The sequence below is a fragment of the Bombina bombina genome, chromosome 1 (assembly GCF_027579735.1).
Source record: "Bombina bombina isolate aBomBom1 chromosome 1, aBomBom1.pri, whole genome shotgun sequence".
Taxonomy (NCBI): Eukaryota; Metazoa; Chordata; class Amphibia; order Anura; family Bombinatoridae; genus Bombina; species Bombina bombina.
In genome coordinates this window covers 1,216,998,071-1,217,017,123 of record NC_069499.1, presented here as the reverse complement: position 1 = coordinate 1,217,017,123, position 19,053 = coordinate 1,216,998,071, and the positions used below count along the sequence as shown (strand labels likewise).

Sequence of the window (19,053 nt, the reverse complement as noted above, 5' to 3'; positions counted from 1 at the left end):
TATGCATGAATACTCTCCCTTATTGTTGTAAGTTTCGTTATTGTGACTGGATGTGTGGCTAGTACATATATGTTGGCAGAGTTTGCAAAGTGTTTTATTGCTACGTTTAGTGCCATTCTGTATGTTATCCTGTTCAGAGTTCAACCTACTATGGATTAGTCTCTGCTTCAGGTTAGGAGGTTGTTTAAATGCCAATATTTGGGATTGGGGGAAAATTTATTTGAGTGTGGTTTCCTCTTCAAGCAGTGACTGTAGATCTTTTATGATTTTGCGTATGTTCTCTAGAGCAGGATTGTATGTGACTACTTAAATATAGTCAAAATTAAACTTTCATGATTCAGATGGAGTAGGCCATTTTAAGCAACTTTCTAATTTACTCCTATTATCAAATGTTCTTCGTTCTTTTGGTATCTTTAATTGAAAAGCAGGAATGTTAAGCTTAGAAGCCGGCCCATTTTTGGTTCACACCTGGGTAGCGCTTGCTTATTGGTGTCTAAATGTAGCCATCCAATCAACAAGCACTACCCAGGTGCTGAGCAAAAAATGGGCTGGCTCCTAAGCTTACTTTCCATCTTTTTTAAATAAAGATACCAAGAGAACGAATAATAATTGATAATAGGAGTAAATTAGAAAGTTACTTAAAATTGCATGCTCTATATGAATCATTAAAGTTTAATTTTGACTAGACTATCCCTTTAAGTGTCCTGTGTTGTGCTTTCCTTCATTTTATATTGCAATAGTTGTTGACATGGTGCTTTCATGGCAGATTTTATGTTTTTGTTTATTGTCCTTGTCTTATATTCCTTTTCTCTGAATGATTCAGACAGTGGGACCGATTTCACAAGGGCAGAATGGCCCCTAAGGGCTTGCCGGAAACAGGAGTTAAGAAGCAGCGGTCTTAAGACCCCTGCCTCTTAACTCATACGCCTCCTCTGAGACTGTGGTCTGCAATCTGCCCGATCGGGTTGATTGACACCCCCTGATAGCAGCCGCAAATCTGCAGGGGGTGGCATTGCACAAGCAGTTCACCAGAACTGCTTGTGCATACGCTGTTGGCAATCAGCGATGTCTGGCGGACATGATACCCTATAGCATATCATGTCCCCAGACATTGATAAATTGTCCTCGAAGTCTTTAGGTTTTTATCACACCCTCATTATCAGAGCAAATCTGATGGTATCTGATAGCTTGGCTTTAGATGATGGCTTGTTTAGTACAGTGGGGCAAAAAAGTATTTAGTCAGCCACCAATTGTGCAAGTTCTCCCACTTAAGAAGATGAAAGAGGCCTGTAATTTTCATCATAGGTATACCTCAACTATGAGAGACAAATGTGGAAACAAATCCAGACAATCACATTGTCTGATTTGGAAAGAATTTATTTGCATATTATGGTGGAAAATAAGTATTTGGTCACCTACAAACAAGCAAGATTTCTGGCTCTCACAGACCTGTATCTTCTTCTTTAAGAGGCTCCTGTGTCCTCTACTCATTACCTGTATTCATGGCACCTGTTTGAACTTGTTATCAGTATAAAAGACACCTGTCCACAACCTCAAACAGTCACACTCCAAACTCCACTATGGTGAAGACCAAAGAGCCGTTGAAGGACACCAGAAACAAAATTGTAGACCTGCACAGGCTGGGAAGACTGAATCTGCAATAGGCAAGCAGCTTGGTGTGAAGAAATCAACTGTGGGAGAAATAATTAGAAAATGGAAGACATACAAGACCACTGATAATCTCCCTCGATCTGGGGCTCCAAGCAAAATCTCACCCCGTGGGGTCAAAATTATCACAAGAACGGTGAGCAAACATCCCAGAATCACACGGGGGTACCTAGAGAATGACCTCCAGAGAGCTGGGACCAACGAAACAAAGGCTACCATCAGTAACACACTATGCCGCCAGGGACTCAGATCCTGCAGTGCCAGACGTGTCCCCCTGCTTAAGCCAGTACATGTCCGGGCCCATCTGAAGTATGCTAGAGAGCATTTGGATGATCCAGAAGTGGATCGGGAGAATGTCATATGGTCAGATGAAACCAAAGTAGAACTGTTTGGTAGAAACACAACTCGTGTTTGGAGGATAGAGAATGCTGAGTTGCAACCAAAGAGCACCATACATACTGTGAAGCATGGGGGTGGCAACATCATGCTTTGGGGCTGTTTCTCTGCAAAGGGAACAGGACGACTGATCCGTGTACATGAAAGAATGAATGGGGGCATGCATTGTGAGATTTTGAGTGCAAACCTCCTTCCATCAGCAAGGGCATTGAAGATGAAATGTGGCTGGGTCTTTCAGCATGACAATTTTCCCAAACACACCGCCCGGGCAATGAAGAAGTGGCTTTGTAAGAAGCATTTCAAGGTCCTGGAGTGGCCTAGCCAGTCTCCAGATCTCAACCCCATAGAAAATCTTTGGAGGGAGTTGAAAGTCCATGTTGCCCAGCGACAGCTCCAAAACATCACTGCTCTAGAGGAGATCTGCATGCAGGAAAGGGCCAACATACCAGCAACAGTGTGTGACAACCTTGTGAAGACTTACAGAAAATGTTTGACCTCTGTCATTGCCAACAAAGGATATATAACAAAGTATTGAGATGAACTTTTGATATTGATCAAATACTTATTTCCCACCATAATATGCAAATAAATTCTTTCCAAATCAGACAATGTGATTGTCTGGATTTGTTTCCACGTTTTGTCTCTCATAGTTGAGGTATACCTATGATGAAAATTACAGGCTTCTCTCATCTTCTTAAGTGGGAGAACTTGCTCAATTGGTGGCTGACTAAATACTTTTTTGGCCCACTGTATGTCTGTGATGAAAGCAGGTGCTGTGAAGGTAGATACATCTGTCTGTGGGTTTTTTGTAGATGGATTAATTAAATTTGCAATTGTTTATGGTTATTGTGCAGTCCAAGAAGCTAACACTGTGCTTTGAAAAGTTAATTTTAATTTTAATTAATGGCTGGAATGAGTTAAATGAGTTATGGAAGGTTTGCAAAATGTCCTTCTCCTTCTGTCTATATGACGAAAATATCATGTATGTAGCAATAATATTTACGACATTTATGGGGATGAGTGGTTAGGAAACTATTCAAGGTTAGCCATAAATAGGTTTGCGTATTGTGGGGACATTTTTGCCCATAGCAGTTCTGCTAATTTGTAAGTAGATGTTATTGTTGAAACTGAAATAATTGTGGGTGAGGATGAATTCTATAAGTTTAGTGACTATTTTAGCATTGTATTTTTGGTTGTATCTTTGGGAAGAATTTAGAACAGGCTTTAATTCCATCTTTATGGAGGATGTTGCTATGCAAGGATTCTACATCCATGGTAACTAGTATGGTATTGGGGGGTAATTCTTGGATCTTGCTAAGTTTATTTAGAAAGTCAGTAGTGTCTTGAATGAAGCTTTTAGTGTTAGTTACTAGTGTGTTTAGGGTATTTTCCACTAGGCCAGATACTGTATCTGTTTCATAAGTGTATCCATACCTGTTAATTTCGGTCTCCCTGGTTTCCCTGGTTTATGGATTTTTGGCAGCATGATGCCCTGTAACTTCTCTCACTGATCTCCTACACCTCCTGTTTCCATGGGCCCTTTCTTCCCAATATAATTATGAACAATCTCCCTTGAAAGCTTTTCTTTTACTATGTAATGTTAGTCCAATAAAAAAAGGTATCACTGCATACTGGAATATTCTTGTTTTTATTATATTTAACTACTGTACTAATACGGCTAATACAATCCATGTGATAAATCCTACATATACATCTTTTTATGTGTATTTGTATATATAGATTTCTGACATTTGTATTGCTAAAGCACTGCTCATTTTGGACTAGATTATAAGTGGAAAGCAAAAATATTAGTGCTATTGACTGCTTACACCACTCAAGTTAAATTAATTGCGTTCCTATTCTTGCGCTTGTATTACAAGTTAAAAGTAAAATGTTATCGTGAGCAAAATTTTCAGGCATGCTAACACCTGGAGGTCGGACAGCGCAGCCACACTTACACCCTTTCCTTATAGACATATATGGGGCACGCTAGAAAAACTTCTTTGCTTTCACTCATGTGCTCACCAGAAGGTGTGCTAGGACATTTGTGCTATATATATATATATATATATATATATATATATATATATATATATATATATATATACTGTATATATACAGTATATATATATAGCCAAACAAAAAATTGCACTCACAGGAATAACAAAGTTAATTTTAATGGAACGCTTTCGGGTATGTACTACCCTTCATCAGCATAACAATAGTGAAGAACATCACGCAATATATAGTGGAAAACAAATCAATCAAATTCCAAACCTGTCTCGTAAAGTTGTGGCACCAAACTAAAGTGCTAGAACGCATACTTGCATTCCACTGTCTCGTGTACACGGAAGTGCGCTTACGTCACTTCCGGTTCTATATCACACTACGGCTCAAATTAATAATTAACTTAATAAGTTATCGCGATATCCATTAAAAGAATAGGGCGCGCTCAACAGCATTTAAGACAAAGTATTTCAGCTGAATTAACATTAAACCCAAAAATTGCGCTACTAAACGACCTTCCTAAATTGCCATTTCGCTTGCGGCTATTGGTGCTCCAAATAGGCCTTAATAGTGCGAGAAAACTAATAGCCTGTCACTGGAAGAAACGTCTGACCCTTTCTAAAACAATGTGGCTTGAGGAAGTAGAAGAACAATTTACACTAGAACATTACGGATACTTGTGCCGCAATAGAATGGACACCTTTCTAGATGCCAAGTTTATCTGGCAGGAGTCCCTGCACAGTGCACACTACATTCATTCCACATGCCCCTCAAACTACTACCCCTTCTCCCTAGGGCCAGATGATTATACTAACAGCTACCAAACGAAGAGGATACAAACCCCTTCCTAATAGTGAACAGACTATACAATACTTTAGCAATCACATATTCCAAGAGCCAGTGCTGATCCGGACAAAGATACGCAGATGTAAGATATCATATTTTGTTTTACTAATATGTTTGTTTATTCGTTTATTTGTTACTTGGAATCCATGTTCCCCCCTGCCCCCTCTCTTACCCATTTGAGAGATTACATGGACTAGCTGCATTAAGATTATGGAACTACAGCCTACAAGGTAGCAGCGAAACACATGAACATTTATCTTTAATTAACAATATTCTATCTTATGGACCATTATCATCTTGAAACCTGTTATTGTGAATATCTAAATTTTCAATAAAAATAACATTTAAAAAAAAAAAAAAAGAATAGGGCGCGCTCAAGGGAATGTCGGTTGCACTAAACATTCTCTTGTAATTCTTCTTTAATATGGCCGTGTAATATCAATTTGCTCGTAAATCCTAGCACAGTCCAGCGATATTGATTTTGCATCCTGCGCTCCACTTCTAGACATTTATGTTTTGTAGTTTGTGTATTTGAGTATGGCCTGTTAGTTTGAAAGATTGGACATGCTTGATTTAGACATACATGGATGTACAATAAAATATGTATTATGACTGACAACCAAATATTTATTATTTAAGTTTTACTTGATTTTACCGTGTTTTTTAGTATGACGATTGAAAATTCCATCGACTTTGAAATTTATTCTTCCACAGATTTGGAAGTGAACAACAAACTGAGTAAGTAATCTATGGATTTTAAATAACTGCTGAATGGAGATATTAAAGGGACAGTCTTCTTGATTTTTGTAATGTTTAAAAAGATAAATAATGCCTTTAAAGGGACACTGAACCCAAATTTTTTTCTTTCATGATTCAGATAGAGCATGCAATTTTAAGCAACTTTCTAATTTACTCCTATTATCAAATATTCTTCATTCTCTTGGTATCTTTTTTTGAAATGCAAGAATGTAAGTTTAGATGCCGGTCCCATTTTTGGTGAACAACCTGGGTTGTTCTTGCTGATTGGTGGATACATTCACTCACCAATAAACAAGTGCTGTCCTCCTTCCTCAACCAAAAAATAGCTTAGATGCCTTCTTTGCAAGTCTTTCAAAAGAACTGGGGTTAGGGGGCAGTCTGCAGTGGCTTAGATACAAGGTGATCACAGAGGTAAAAAGTATATTAATATAATTGTGTTGGTTATGCAAAACTGGGTAATTGGTGATAAAGGGATTATCTATCTATTAAACAATAAAAAAATTCAAGTAGGCTGCCCCTTTAAATACACACTGCAACAAGACTGCAGCTATCACTGTGATGTCTTTTGTTTCAGTTATGAATTCTTCCAAACCATTCACATAATAGGTCTAGGCTACCAAAATAATGAGGGATGATATGGGCATTCCAAATTCTGATAATATTGTGAAATACTCAAATATTAGTGTATTTTCATCCAGCCATTTTGGTATTTACATTTTACACGTTAGTGAGCTCTAGGTGTTGTGCCTATAATTATCCAATTTATGGCCACAAAGGAGGTAATTTAAACTAACCGTTTATTTGCTTGTTCAAGGCACATTCTTTATTTGCGATATCGGCATAACGACAATATGACCCCTGAAAATCGCCTGTGCAAGAATGCTGGGCAAACTCTTGTTAACCACTAGTATACCAGAGAGACAGCAATGCTTATCAACTCTGCTTAATATGCACCAGTTTAACCCTAACTCTTACCATAAGCTACACACTGTTCAACTGTGCCCTCTGCACATGTTATAATGAAGGAGAGAGCAGTACAAATATATTTTACAAGTGTAGGAATCTGGGTTAGGACATGAACTGATAATTATATCTGCTGGGCACAAACAGGTTAGATTCAGAATCTCAGAACCCAGAAAACTATACAATATAACCTCTTAAAGGGACAGTCTACACCTTAGTCATCTTAAAATCTTACCTTAGATTAAGCTGCAAATAGCCTCTTGCACACCCTTCTATATACTGCAGCAGGAACGATAAGAAAGTTATTTTTAAAATGAATATTGTTTCTGGGCACTTTGAAATGGTACCCAAGCTCTGCCCATTGATAACATAACAATCTGGGCTGCATCTATGCTAAATAGCATTGACAGTCTGTTGAATCCAACTAGTGAGCCTTTTGTGATTGGATGCCATATGCAGCCCAGATTGTGATGTCAACAGCGGGCAGAGCTTGCCTGCCATTTCAAATTGGTCAGAAACAATATTAATTGAAAATATGCTGCGTGATATAGAAAGGGGTGCAGGTGTTTATTTGCAGCTTAATCTAAGATAATACTTTAAGATGACTAAGGTGTAGACTGTCCCTTTAAGTGCCAGTGCTTTAATCCAAAATGAATGTGCAGCAGGCTATTGATAAATTATCAGACTATAGAGCCAGGTGATGAAGTTTATCATTAATAATAAATGTGTGGCAAGATGAAATAGTTTACCTATACGCTGTACATTAATTAGGTGCAGACTTGAGCTATGCAAAATAAAATAAATATCACACTGGACTAGTTAGGAGGGCTTATAAGCTCCAGGACTCACAGAGTGCCACTCAAAAGCTCACCTTATCTCCACGACTAATGAACTAAATCACTGACTGCTGGGTGATTTCCAGTTTCCTCCAATTGCATGATTTGGATCCTTTTAAATCCAGTGAGTTCCTCTTTCTACACAATAATGACCAAGGTCACATGCATGACGTCACCAGGTGGCTGACAGCTGCTGCTGGAGCAGCTGAGGCCAGGGACGGAACTATCAGGGATGCAGAGGTCGCAATTGTGACCGGGCCCAGGAGGTCCACCCATCAGGGGGGCCCAACAGCTTTAGCACATAAAAAATCCAACTTTTTTTTTCTTCATCATGGGATGCTGCTCTGCTGTAGGCACATTTCCATGGCTACATCATGAGCCCTAGTCCCACCTTGCAAGGCTGCCATCTGGATGAGGAGTGCGAGTGTGGGCACTGGGCAGGACTGGCTCTATACAGATATATATCTTTATATCTATATATCTTTTTTATATATATATATATATATATATATATATATATATATACACTTTCGCCTAGATTACGAGTGTTGTGTTAGCCTTAAAAAGCAGCGTTGAGGGGTCCCAACGCTGCTTTTTAACGCCCGCTGGTATTACGAGTCTGGTACAGGTACAGGTGTACCGCTCACTTTGGATTGGAACAGCCAATAGAATGCAAGCTCAATCCTATTGGCTGATTGGATCAGCCAATAGGATTGAACTTCAATTCTATTGGCTGATTGCATCAGCCAATAGGATTTTTCCTACCTTAATTCCGATTGGCTGATAGGATTCTATCACCCAATCGGAATTGAAGGGACGCCATCTTGGATGACGTCACTTAAAGGAACCTTCATTCTTCAGTCGCCGTCGGATGGAAGAGGATGCTCCACGTCGGATGTCTTCAAGATGGACCCGCTCCGCTCCGGATGGAAGAAGATAGAAGATGCCGCCTGGATGAAGACTTCTGCCGGTCTGGATGTCCTCTTCTGGCCGGATCGGATGAAGACTTCTGCCCCTCTGGAGGTCCACTTGTGCCCGGCTGGGTGAAGACGTCTCAAGGTAGGGAGATCTTCAAGGGGGTAGTGTTAGGTTTTATTAAGGGGGGATTGGGTGGGTTTTAGAGTAGGGTTGGGTGTGTGGGTGGTGGGTTTTAATGTTGGGGGGGTATTGTATTTTTTTTTACAGGTAAAAGAGCTGATTACTTTGGGGCAATGCCCCGCAAAAAGCCCTTTTAAGGGCTATTTGTAATTTAGTATAGGGTAGGGATTTTTTTTTTATTTTGGGGGGCTTTTTTATTTTATTAGGGGGATTAGATTAGGTGTAATTAGTTTAAAAATTTGTAATTTCTTTTTTATTTTCTGTAATTTAGTGTTTGTTTTTTTCGTAATTTAGTTTATTTAATTTAATTGTAATTAATTGTAGTTAGTTTAGGTAATTAATTTAATTATAGTGTAGTGTTAGGTGTAATTGTAACTTAGGTTAGGGTTTATTTTACAGGTAAATTTGTACTTATTTTAACTAGGTAGTTATTAAATAGTTAATAACTATTTAATAACTATTGTACCTAGTTAAAATAAATACAAAGTTGCCTGTAAAATAAAAGTAAACCCTAAGATGGCTACAATGTAACTATTAGTTATATTGTAGCTAGCTCAGGGTTTATTTTACAGGTAAGTATTTAGTTTTAAATAGGAATAATTTAGTTAATTATAGTAAATTTATTTTGATGTATTTAAATTATATTTAAATTAGGGGGGGTTAGGGTTAGGGTTAAACTTAGGTTTAGGGGTTAATAAATTTATTATAGTGGCGGCAACGTTGGAACTTGGCAGCGGCAGATTAGGGGTTAATAAATTTAATATAGTTGCTGCGACATTGGGGGGGGCAGATTAGGGGTTAACAAATAAAATGTAGGGTTCGGCGATGTTGGTGGCATCAGATTAGGGGTTCATAGGGATAATATAGGTGGCGGCGGTGTCCGGAGCGGCAGATTAGGGGTTAATAAATAATGTAGGTGACGACAATGTCGGGGCGGCAGATTAGGGGTTAATAAGTGTAATATTAGGGGTGTTTAGACTCGGGGTTCATGTTAGGGTGTTAGGTGTAGACATAACTTTTATTTCCCCATAGGAAACAATGGGGCTGCGTTAGGAGCTGAACGCTGCTTTTTTGCAGGTGTTAGGTTTTTTTTAAGCCAGCTCAGCCCCATTGTTTCCTATGGGGAAATCGTGGACAAGCACGTTCAGCCAGCTCACCGCTGACTTAAGGAACGCTGGTATTGAGGTGAGATGTGGAGCTAAATTTTGCTCAACGCTCACTTTTCTGAGGCTAACGCCGGCTTGCAGAAAACTCGTAATACCAGCGATGTCTTAAGTGAGCGGTGAGAAAAAAAGGCTCTTTAGCACCACACACCATTACCGACAAAAACTCATAATCTAGCCGTTTGTTTTTATACATATATATATATATATATATTTGGATCTGGCACAATGGTCGCTGACTCTGTGGTAGTGTAGAGTGAGAGTGCAGATACCCTCCACTTTGTTTTAAATACAAATATATATATATATATATATATATATATATATATTTATATATATATATAGTATATATAGGCGTACAATTTTAAAAAACTATACTTATATTATCAAATTTGTTTCTTTCTATTTGTATCCTTTGTTTAAGGAGCAGCAATGCACTACTGTGAGCTCGATGAACACATTAGGCGAGCCAATGACGATAGGCATATATGCACAGCTGCCAATCAGCACATAGGTTCCAGCAGGGCACTGCTGCTGCTTCTTAGCCTTTTCAATAAAGGATACCAAGAGAACAAATCAAATTAGATAACAGATGTAAATTAGAAATTTGTTTAAAATTGCATGCTCTATCCTTCTTAGATTGGATTGGAGCCCTTTCCCCTCAAATACCTGAAAACAAGAAAAATATATGTATATATATTTTTAAAATAGTATTTTATTGAGGTTAGTGCGAAATTAAAACAACATACAATAAATGCCATGCTACAATAATAACAAGATTTTCCAGTGGCTTACACACAATACAGTAAGTGAATAATAAGGGAAGACGTATCACAATATGGCCTTATGAAACCTCTATTTCACAATATAAACATGAAAACTCTATTTTCTGGAAAACGCCCTCAATAATATAAAAGGGATCTGGGATCCAATACAAACGTATATGGTAGATGAGGGCTATGATAATATGGAGCAATGATACAGGTATGTGTTAAAGCATATAATGTGGTGGGTTGCCTCTGAACCCCAAAGTATAAAGAAATTATTAAATGATATCTCGATACTCAGCGGGTAAATACCGCTTTTAACCATGTGGTTAATAACATAGTATAAATGGTATAACTTTCTAATGTCATAAAATGTAGACTACTATAACTAGAGCTTGCAGAGAATTATAACTAGCTTTAATAATGTTATTTAGAACCAACAACTAAGAATGCGAACGCAACATCCTGCAAATAGGCAAAAGCTCAGAGTGGACTTGGCAGGTCTAGTGAATTAGCATTATAAAACCGCATGTATAGTTGTCCAGCGGATTAGCAGAACTACAAGTCTATTTTTCCCCTCACGCAGGAGCATATTAACAGAGCATGAGTTACACCAATAGTAGTCACCCGTGTTCTTTTGTATATTTAAATGTAAAATATTATGTCACCCCATAATACACGCCGAGATGTTTACCCCTGACAGAACATGAGTTACACTCTTAAACTTTATGATGCTTGGTTGAGGGATTAAAATGAATGTATTTTGTTATAACCTATATAGGCAATTGAAAGCTTTGGTGAGGAATAGCGCTAGCTGCAAATGGGGAAAATTTTATGGGACAACAGAGGAAACTAGTGCCCATCATGGGAGTTCGTAGGTAATAAGCATATTGTGTGATCCATAAAGAAACCAGTAGTATGACACAATGGACATCTCAAGAAGCCCAACATGATCCAACTTATAACCCATAAATCACACTGTGACACCTGTTTGCCCCCTGAGCTAATTATTAGTCATCGTATAAGCTATCCATTCACGGTAAAAAGAGTAAAAAATAAACAGGCTCTACTTACATACTAGTGGACATGTAAACATATCATTACATCCTCTATAAAACAGATATAAAGTGTCCATTAACAGTGTCCTAATTGTGAATTATTTGTAAGGATTTCAGTTAGGAGCTAGAAGTATTGATCCTTAACGTTCCGTATCAACTCTGAGGATCTGTTAATGTTGGTATAGGGTGGGCAGCCCACAGAACATGAACTGACATAGCACAAAGTTCATCCGATGCCTTTCCTGGAGGGCGAGACCACCCCAAGTCCTGCTAGTATGTTATCTCTGTCGGCGGGCTGATTTATCAACTTCTGGAGCAGAGTGTCAGTGAAAGCTAGAATCCGCAACTGCCGATCTTCTAGAACCCCGTGCTGGGTCTTAATCTCTGTAGCTCTCTGGTCCGGTCCACGGTGGCTGGCTGCTCCCCCACGGCCCGGGCCAGAAAACGGGTGATGCGCAGAAGTCTCTCCTACAAAGTGGGAGCTGGAGTGTATCTTGGAGGTGTAGGAGAGTCATTGCAGGGGTATTCATACTAAACCTTGAGTGGTTGGGATTCCAGGCTGTGTCATCGCCAGCTTGTAAGTTGACTGAAATAGATGATACAACGGGGGTGTCCAGCACTGCGCAAACATGTAGTTCAAGCATGGGGGAGATTTTAAGGTAGGGTTTCACTGACCGTTGTAATGGCGTAGCGTCTATGTCTGGATGAAGCCATTGATCAGCATACACTTCCCAGTCTGTGTTCCTTGTAGTTGCAGCGAAATCAGCTGCAAAGTCATCTAGTTTAGATTCTAACTGAAGTAATAAGGCTTGTGTATATTTATATGGTTCCTTCATGGTAAACGTTTACTAGTTTGTAGTGAGGAGTAGTCTGATGAAAACTATCTTACCCGGATCACGGGGGGGGGGGGTTGTTGTTTGAAGCCTCTGCACTAGGCCACCGCCTAGAATGTTAATAGTCTGGTTCTAGGTCCAACGAGCATAAATTATGCAATACTGGTATCGGACTGCTCTGTATTACTTCCTCTGTCTGAAATTCAATTGCTTTTCAGCCGATGATGCATAGATAATGCTTTAACAGCAATTTAGTGGAGATCACGTTAGGAGCCTCAGTAAAAGCAACCAAGCATGGCCGCCGCCTGGACACGCCCCAGAAAAATAATATTATTGAATATTAATATAAATTATGTTTTTTTGCTGTAAATATTTTACATTCCAATTTTCTTCACTTAGAAGAAAATAAAATTATAAAATGATCATATTTATATATACAGGTATACCTCACTTTACAGCGCTTCACTTTACAGCGATTCGCTAATACAGCGCTTTGTGGAGCTGAAGTTCAACCTCCAAGGATTATGAAATAGTGCTGTAATCATTGTGAGTTTGTGAGAAAAGTGACTGGCACTATTTTGTTATGCGCAGTTCACTCTGTTTACAGCATTACAGTGCAATCTGTGTCTCAGTGCTATAGTTTGGCAAATTTTACTACAATAATTGTCACTATTTTACAAGTACAGTATTTATTGAATTCTGTGCTGTGCTAGTGTTAAATTAAACCTAGCCCTATTGCACCCCTAATATATGTTAGTTCAAACATGTTTTCAAGTTTTTAAACACACTGGCAAGTGGAAAGAAAGCTAAAACTGCCTTGTTTCACTTTAAGGCGGTTTTCACTTTACAGCGGCGCTCCGGTCCCTAACCCGCTGTATGAGCGGGGTATACCTGTATATATATATATATATATATATATAAAAATTTATATAAAAATTAAAAAAAAACAATGCTATTTCTACATGTATTGCTCTAACATCATATATTCTATGTTTTTATTTCATTAATGTCCTGTGTTTAATGTGACACAATTTGTGTACATTTTACAGCTTGCAGAAATAACCGAATTGCTGCTGATACTTCTGATTGTTACCTGACTTTTAATGAATTTCTTCTGCACCTCCATGGAGACAAACAGTAAGTAAAGCCAAATAACATGATTATGGGAATCTTAGTTTAATGACTGATACTGCTGCTCAGATGTGCAGAATAAGCTACTGCAGCTATCCTACATCAGTGACCAACATCACTGCTCAGGTGTGCAGAATAACCTACTGCAGCTATCCTACATTAGTGACCAACATCACTGCTCAGGTGTGCAGGATAACCTACTGCAGCTATTCTATATTAGTGACCAACATCACTGCTCAGGTGTGCAGGATAACCTACTGCAGCTATTCTACATTAGTGACCAACATCACTGCTCAGGTGTGCAGGATAACCTACTGCAGCTATCCTACATTAGTGACCAACATCACTGCTCAGGTGTGCAGGATAACCTACTGCAGCTATCCTACATTAGTGACCAACATCACTGCTCAGGTGTGCAGGATAACCTACTGCAGCTATTCTATATTAGTGACCAACATCACTGCTCAGGTGTGCAGGATAACCTACTGCAGCTATTCTACATTAGTGACCAACATCACTGCTCAGGTGTGCAGGATAACCTACTGCAGCTATCCTACATTAGTGACCAACATCACTGCTCAGGTGTGCAGGATAACCTACTGCAGCTATCCTACATTAGTGACCAACATCACTGCTCAGGTGTGCAGGATAACCTACTGCAGCTATTCTACATTAGTGACCAACATCACTGCTCAGGTGTGCAGGATAACCTACTGCAGCTATTCTATATTAGTGACCAACATCACTGCTCAGGTGTGCAGGATAACCAACTGCAGCTATTCTATATTAGTGACCAACATCACTGCTCAGGTGTGCAGGATAACCTACTGCAGCTATCCTACATTAGTGACCAACATCACTGCTCAGGTGTGCAGGATAACCTACTGCAGCTATCCTACATTAGTGACCAACATAAATGCTCAGGTGTGCAGGATAACCTACTGCAGCTATCCTACATTAGTGACCAACATCACTGTTCAGGTGTGCAGGATAACCTACTGCAGCTATCCTACATTAGTGACCAACATCACTGATCAGGTGTGCAGGATAACATGACCAGAGCTATCCTACATTAGTGACCAACATCACTGCTCAGGTGTGCAGGATAACATGACCAGAGCTATCCTACATAAGTGACCAACATCACTGCTCAGGTGTGCAGGATAACCTACTGCAGCTATCCTACATTAGTGACCAACATCACTGCTCAGGTGTGCAGGATAACCTACTGCAGCTATTCTATATTAGTGACCAACATCACTGCTCAGGTGTGCAGGATAACCTACTGCAGCTATTCTACATTAGTGACCAACATCACTGCTCAGGTGTGCAGGATAACCTACTGCAGCTATCCTACATTAGTGACCAACATCACTGCTCAGGTGTGCAGGATAACCTACTGCAGCTATCCTACATTAGTGACCAACATCACTGCTCAGGTGTGCAGGATAACCTACTGCAGCTATTCTATATTAGTGACCAACATCACTGCTCAGGTGTGCAGGATAACCTACTGCAGCTATTCTACATTAGTGACCAACATCACTGCTCAGGTGTGCAGGATAACCTACTGCAGCTATCCTACATTAGTGACCAACATCACTGCTCAGGTGTGCAGGATAACCTACTGCAGCTATCCTACATTAGTGACCAACATCACTGCTCAGGTGTGCAGGATAACCTACTGCAGCTATTCTACATTAGTGACCAACATCACTGCTCAGGTGTGCAGGATAACCTACTGCAGCTATTCTATATTAGTGACCAACATCACTGCTCAGGTGTGCAGGATAACCAACTGCAGCTATTCTATATTAGTGACCAACATCACTGCTCAGGTGTGCAGGATAACCTACTGCAGCTATCCTACATTAGTGACCAACATCACTGCTCAGGTGTGCAGGATAACCTACTGCAGCTATCCTACATTAGTGACCAACATAAATGCTCAGGTGTGCAGGATAACCTACTGCAGCTATCCTACATTAGTGACCAACATCACTGTTCAGGTGTGCAGGATAACCTACTGCAGCTATCCTACATTAGTGACCAACATCACTGCTCAGGTGTGCAGGATAACATGACCAGAGCTATCCTACATTAGTGACCAACATCACTGCTCAGGTGTGCAGGATAACATGACCAGAGCTATCCTACATAAGTGACCAACATCACTGCTCAGGTGTGCAGGATAACATGACCAGAGCTATCCTACATAAGTGACCAACATCACTGCTCAGGTGTGCAGTATAACCTACTGCAGCTATTCTACATTAGTAACCAATATCACTGCTCAGGTGTGCAGGATAACATGACCAGAGCTATCCTACATTAGTGACCAACATCACTGCTCAGGTGTGCAGGATAACATGACCAGAGCTATCCTACATAAGTGACCAACATCACTGCTCAGGTGTGCAGTATAACCTACTGCAGCTATTCTACATTAGTTACCAACATCACTGCTCAGGTGTGCAGGATAACCTACTGCAGCTATCCTACATTAGTAACCAACATCACTGTTCAGGTGTGCAGGATAACCTACTGCAGCTATTCTACATTAGTGACCAACATCACTGCTCAGGTGTGCAGGATAACCTACTGCAGCTATCCTACATTAGTGACCAACATCACTGTTCAGGTGTGCAGGATAACCTACTGCAGCTATCCTACATTAGTGACCAACATCACTGCTCAGGTGTGCAGGATAACATGACCAGAGCTATCTTACAATACTGATTAACTCCCCTGCTTAGTAGTGGATAACAAAACTTCTAACTTATAAACAGTCAAATTCCTGCTGCAAGAAATACTTAAGCATTCCTTTAAAAGGGGAGCATAAAAGTTATTTATTTCATACAGGTGGTGAGAGTCCACAATCCATTACTCATGGGAATTACTTCTCTACCACTAGGAGGAGGCAAAGATTCCCAAACCCCAAGAGCCCTTTAAAACTCCTCACACAAACCTTAGTCTTTACTTTGCCTCCGCTGGAAGTGGTTGAAGAATGAAGATGTGCATGTGTTCTTCAGAGAAAGGGGTTTTCAGTCTATGTTGAGACCCGGTTCCCCTCAGAGTACAGTGCTTGTCAAAGGGATGAATTTTGGGTATGGTTTATGATACAATGGTTTTGCCTAATGGGAAATCCTTCATAGGCCCTCTGTAATCGGTCCCAGAGACGTGTCTTCTGCCTCCCTTTACAGATCTACATTATACTCCATATTCCATAAACTCTGATGATATGTTTCAGTACTGGTTTGGCTTTCTTGTTTGATAGTGGACGAGTGTCTATGGTTAAAGGGACACTGAATATAAAAATGTTGGTTGTGCAAAGCAGGGAAATGTGTATTAAAGGGACACTGAACCCAAATTTTTTCTTTTGTGATTCAGATAGAGCATGCAATTTTAAGCAACTTTCTAATTTACTCCTATTATCAATTTTTCTTCGTTCACTTGCTATCTTTATTTGAAAAAGAAAGCATCTAAGCTTCTTTTTTGTTTCAGACCTCTGGACAGCACTTTTTTATTGGTGGATGAATTTATCCACTAATCAGCAAGAATAACCCAGGTTATTCACCAAAAATGGGCCGGCATCTAAACTTACATTCTTGCATTTCAAATAAAGATACAAAGAGAAGGAAGAAAATTTGATAATAGGAGTAAATTAGAAAGTTGCTTAAAATTGCATGCTCTATCTGAATCACAAAAGAATAAAATTGGGTTCAGTGTCCCTTTAAGTATATTTTATATTATTATATAGACACTTATTTAGCTTTATTATGGGCAATATTTTCTATATATATGTAATTATATATGGCCCTGGGACAGATACTCACTATTCCCCTTGCTTTGCATGCTTTGTTTTTCGTGTGTCGGGTTCCTGCACGTTGGATTACTCTTGTCGGTTTAGCACACGTTCCTTAGCCTTCTAGGAGTTACAGGTTAGTTTCGTGCCCTGGGTTTTGTCTGTCGGGTTAGCGTACGGCCATGCATTGTTGTACGCATATCTTGGGTTAGCGCACATTTTTACATTCATGCACACGTCAGGTTTTTTGCTGTGCTTTCTACCATTTAAATATTCAGTTGTTTTGTGCGCGTTTGACAGTTACTGCTTAGCTCGACCTAGCCTGCATTGTCTCTGCAAAGATGCTTAGGCGGGGGTATATTGTTTCCTTTCCTCTATAGCTTTCTTAAGAGGTTTTATAGTGTTTATTGCATTGCTTTGCTATATGCTATAATGTAGCAGCGAAAATCTGTCCCTAAATTTACCCTAGAAACTGAGTCTCCTGAACACCTTTCTACCATTATTAGTTGTGCTCATTGTAAAACAACTGAAGTACCTTCTTCAGCTCATTTTTGTGGCTCATGTTTAGATGTGTTGATGCATACTGACCAATCTAATGCTGTTTCTTTGGGTACTAATGCACCTACTCTTTGTTCATTACAGGACGATGCTGAGGGGGTGCCTACAGCTATGAAAATATTTATCAACACTGCTGTCTCTAAGGCTTTGGCTGCTCTCCTGCCTTCATATAAGCATAAAAGGTCAGTTCAGATTTTACCTTCTACAAGTACTATGTGCCCTTATCCAAGGGATACTGTGGTATCACCAGATGGTGAAGTTTCCTCTAGGAATGAGGATTCCTCATCTGAAGTAGAACCTGACAATTCCTCTTTTTTGTTGAAAGTTGAACATATTCGCTCTCTTTTAAAAGAGGTCTTAGTCACTTTGGGGGTTAAAGATCCTAACTCTTCTGATGATAAACCATGTAATTGTTTAAATTCGGTATTTAAAACTGTTGTTAATCTCCCTCAGGTTTACCTTGTGCCTGATGATGTCTCTGACATGATTGCTTGGAAATGGTCTAAGCCAGGTGTATCTTTTTTTTTTTTTTTATATATTTTTATTGAGGTTCAAAATAAGGCATACATAGAATATAATAAACAAAGCGTCACAATAAATAATAAAAAAAAAAGGATAACAGGTAGATTATGACATAGATTTGAGTAGAGACACAATGCATACCTGAAGGAAAAAAAAATAATAATTCAATATTGCGTTGTGAAAGTACAATGCCTAGCACTCTGTATGCTCCCTAGATGATAACAGAGGCCACTCTTGGACCTCAACCAGTGGTATATAATCATATATAGGGGGCTATTTCAAATGTAAAAGACCACTTTTGGATCTTTAAATGAGAACCTCTATTTTTTAATAAAGAAGTAGAATGCTATAACTGATAACTGAAAATGTTACCGTATGGTAATTTAAATGTTTTGTAGTAACAAGGCATAGTTAAGGAGGCAACAGTAGATAAAATATTTGAACAGATAGGTTGAGTTTTAAAATATTTGTTACCAACTTGATGGAATGATGGTGTTATATGCTGTATCATAAATTGTCTGTGCTGACCCACTTAGAGAGAAAAAACAAAAACAAAAAAAAAAAAAAAAGGAAAAAATCTCAGGACTTTTTATGCAACTGTTTAGCATGAGCAAGGTGGGAAAAAAGAGAAGGGGATCTTAAA

The 19,053-nt window shown here is 39.2% G+C and overlaps 1 protein-coding gene across 2 annotated transcripts in view; it reads left to right on the top strand.

The window, feature by feature from the left end:
• Nucleotides 1–19,053, top strand: part of CETP (cholesteryl ester transfer protein) — a 169,320-nt gene that overhangs the window by 44,696 nt on the left and 105,571 nt on the right. For both annotated transcript variants that reach the window (XM_053700259.1, XM_053700257.1), the window contains exons 4-5: nt 5,585–5,655; nt 13,444–13,531. In XM_053700259.1, the coding sequence (XP_053556234.1) occupies nt 5,585–5,655; nt 13,444–13,531 (159 nt within the window). The remainder of the gene's footprint in view (nt 1–5,584; nt 5,656–13,443; nt 13,532–19,053) is intronic.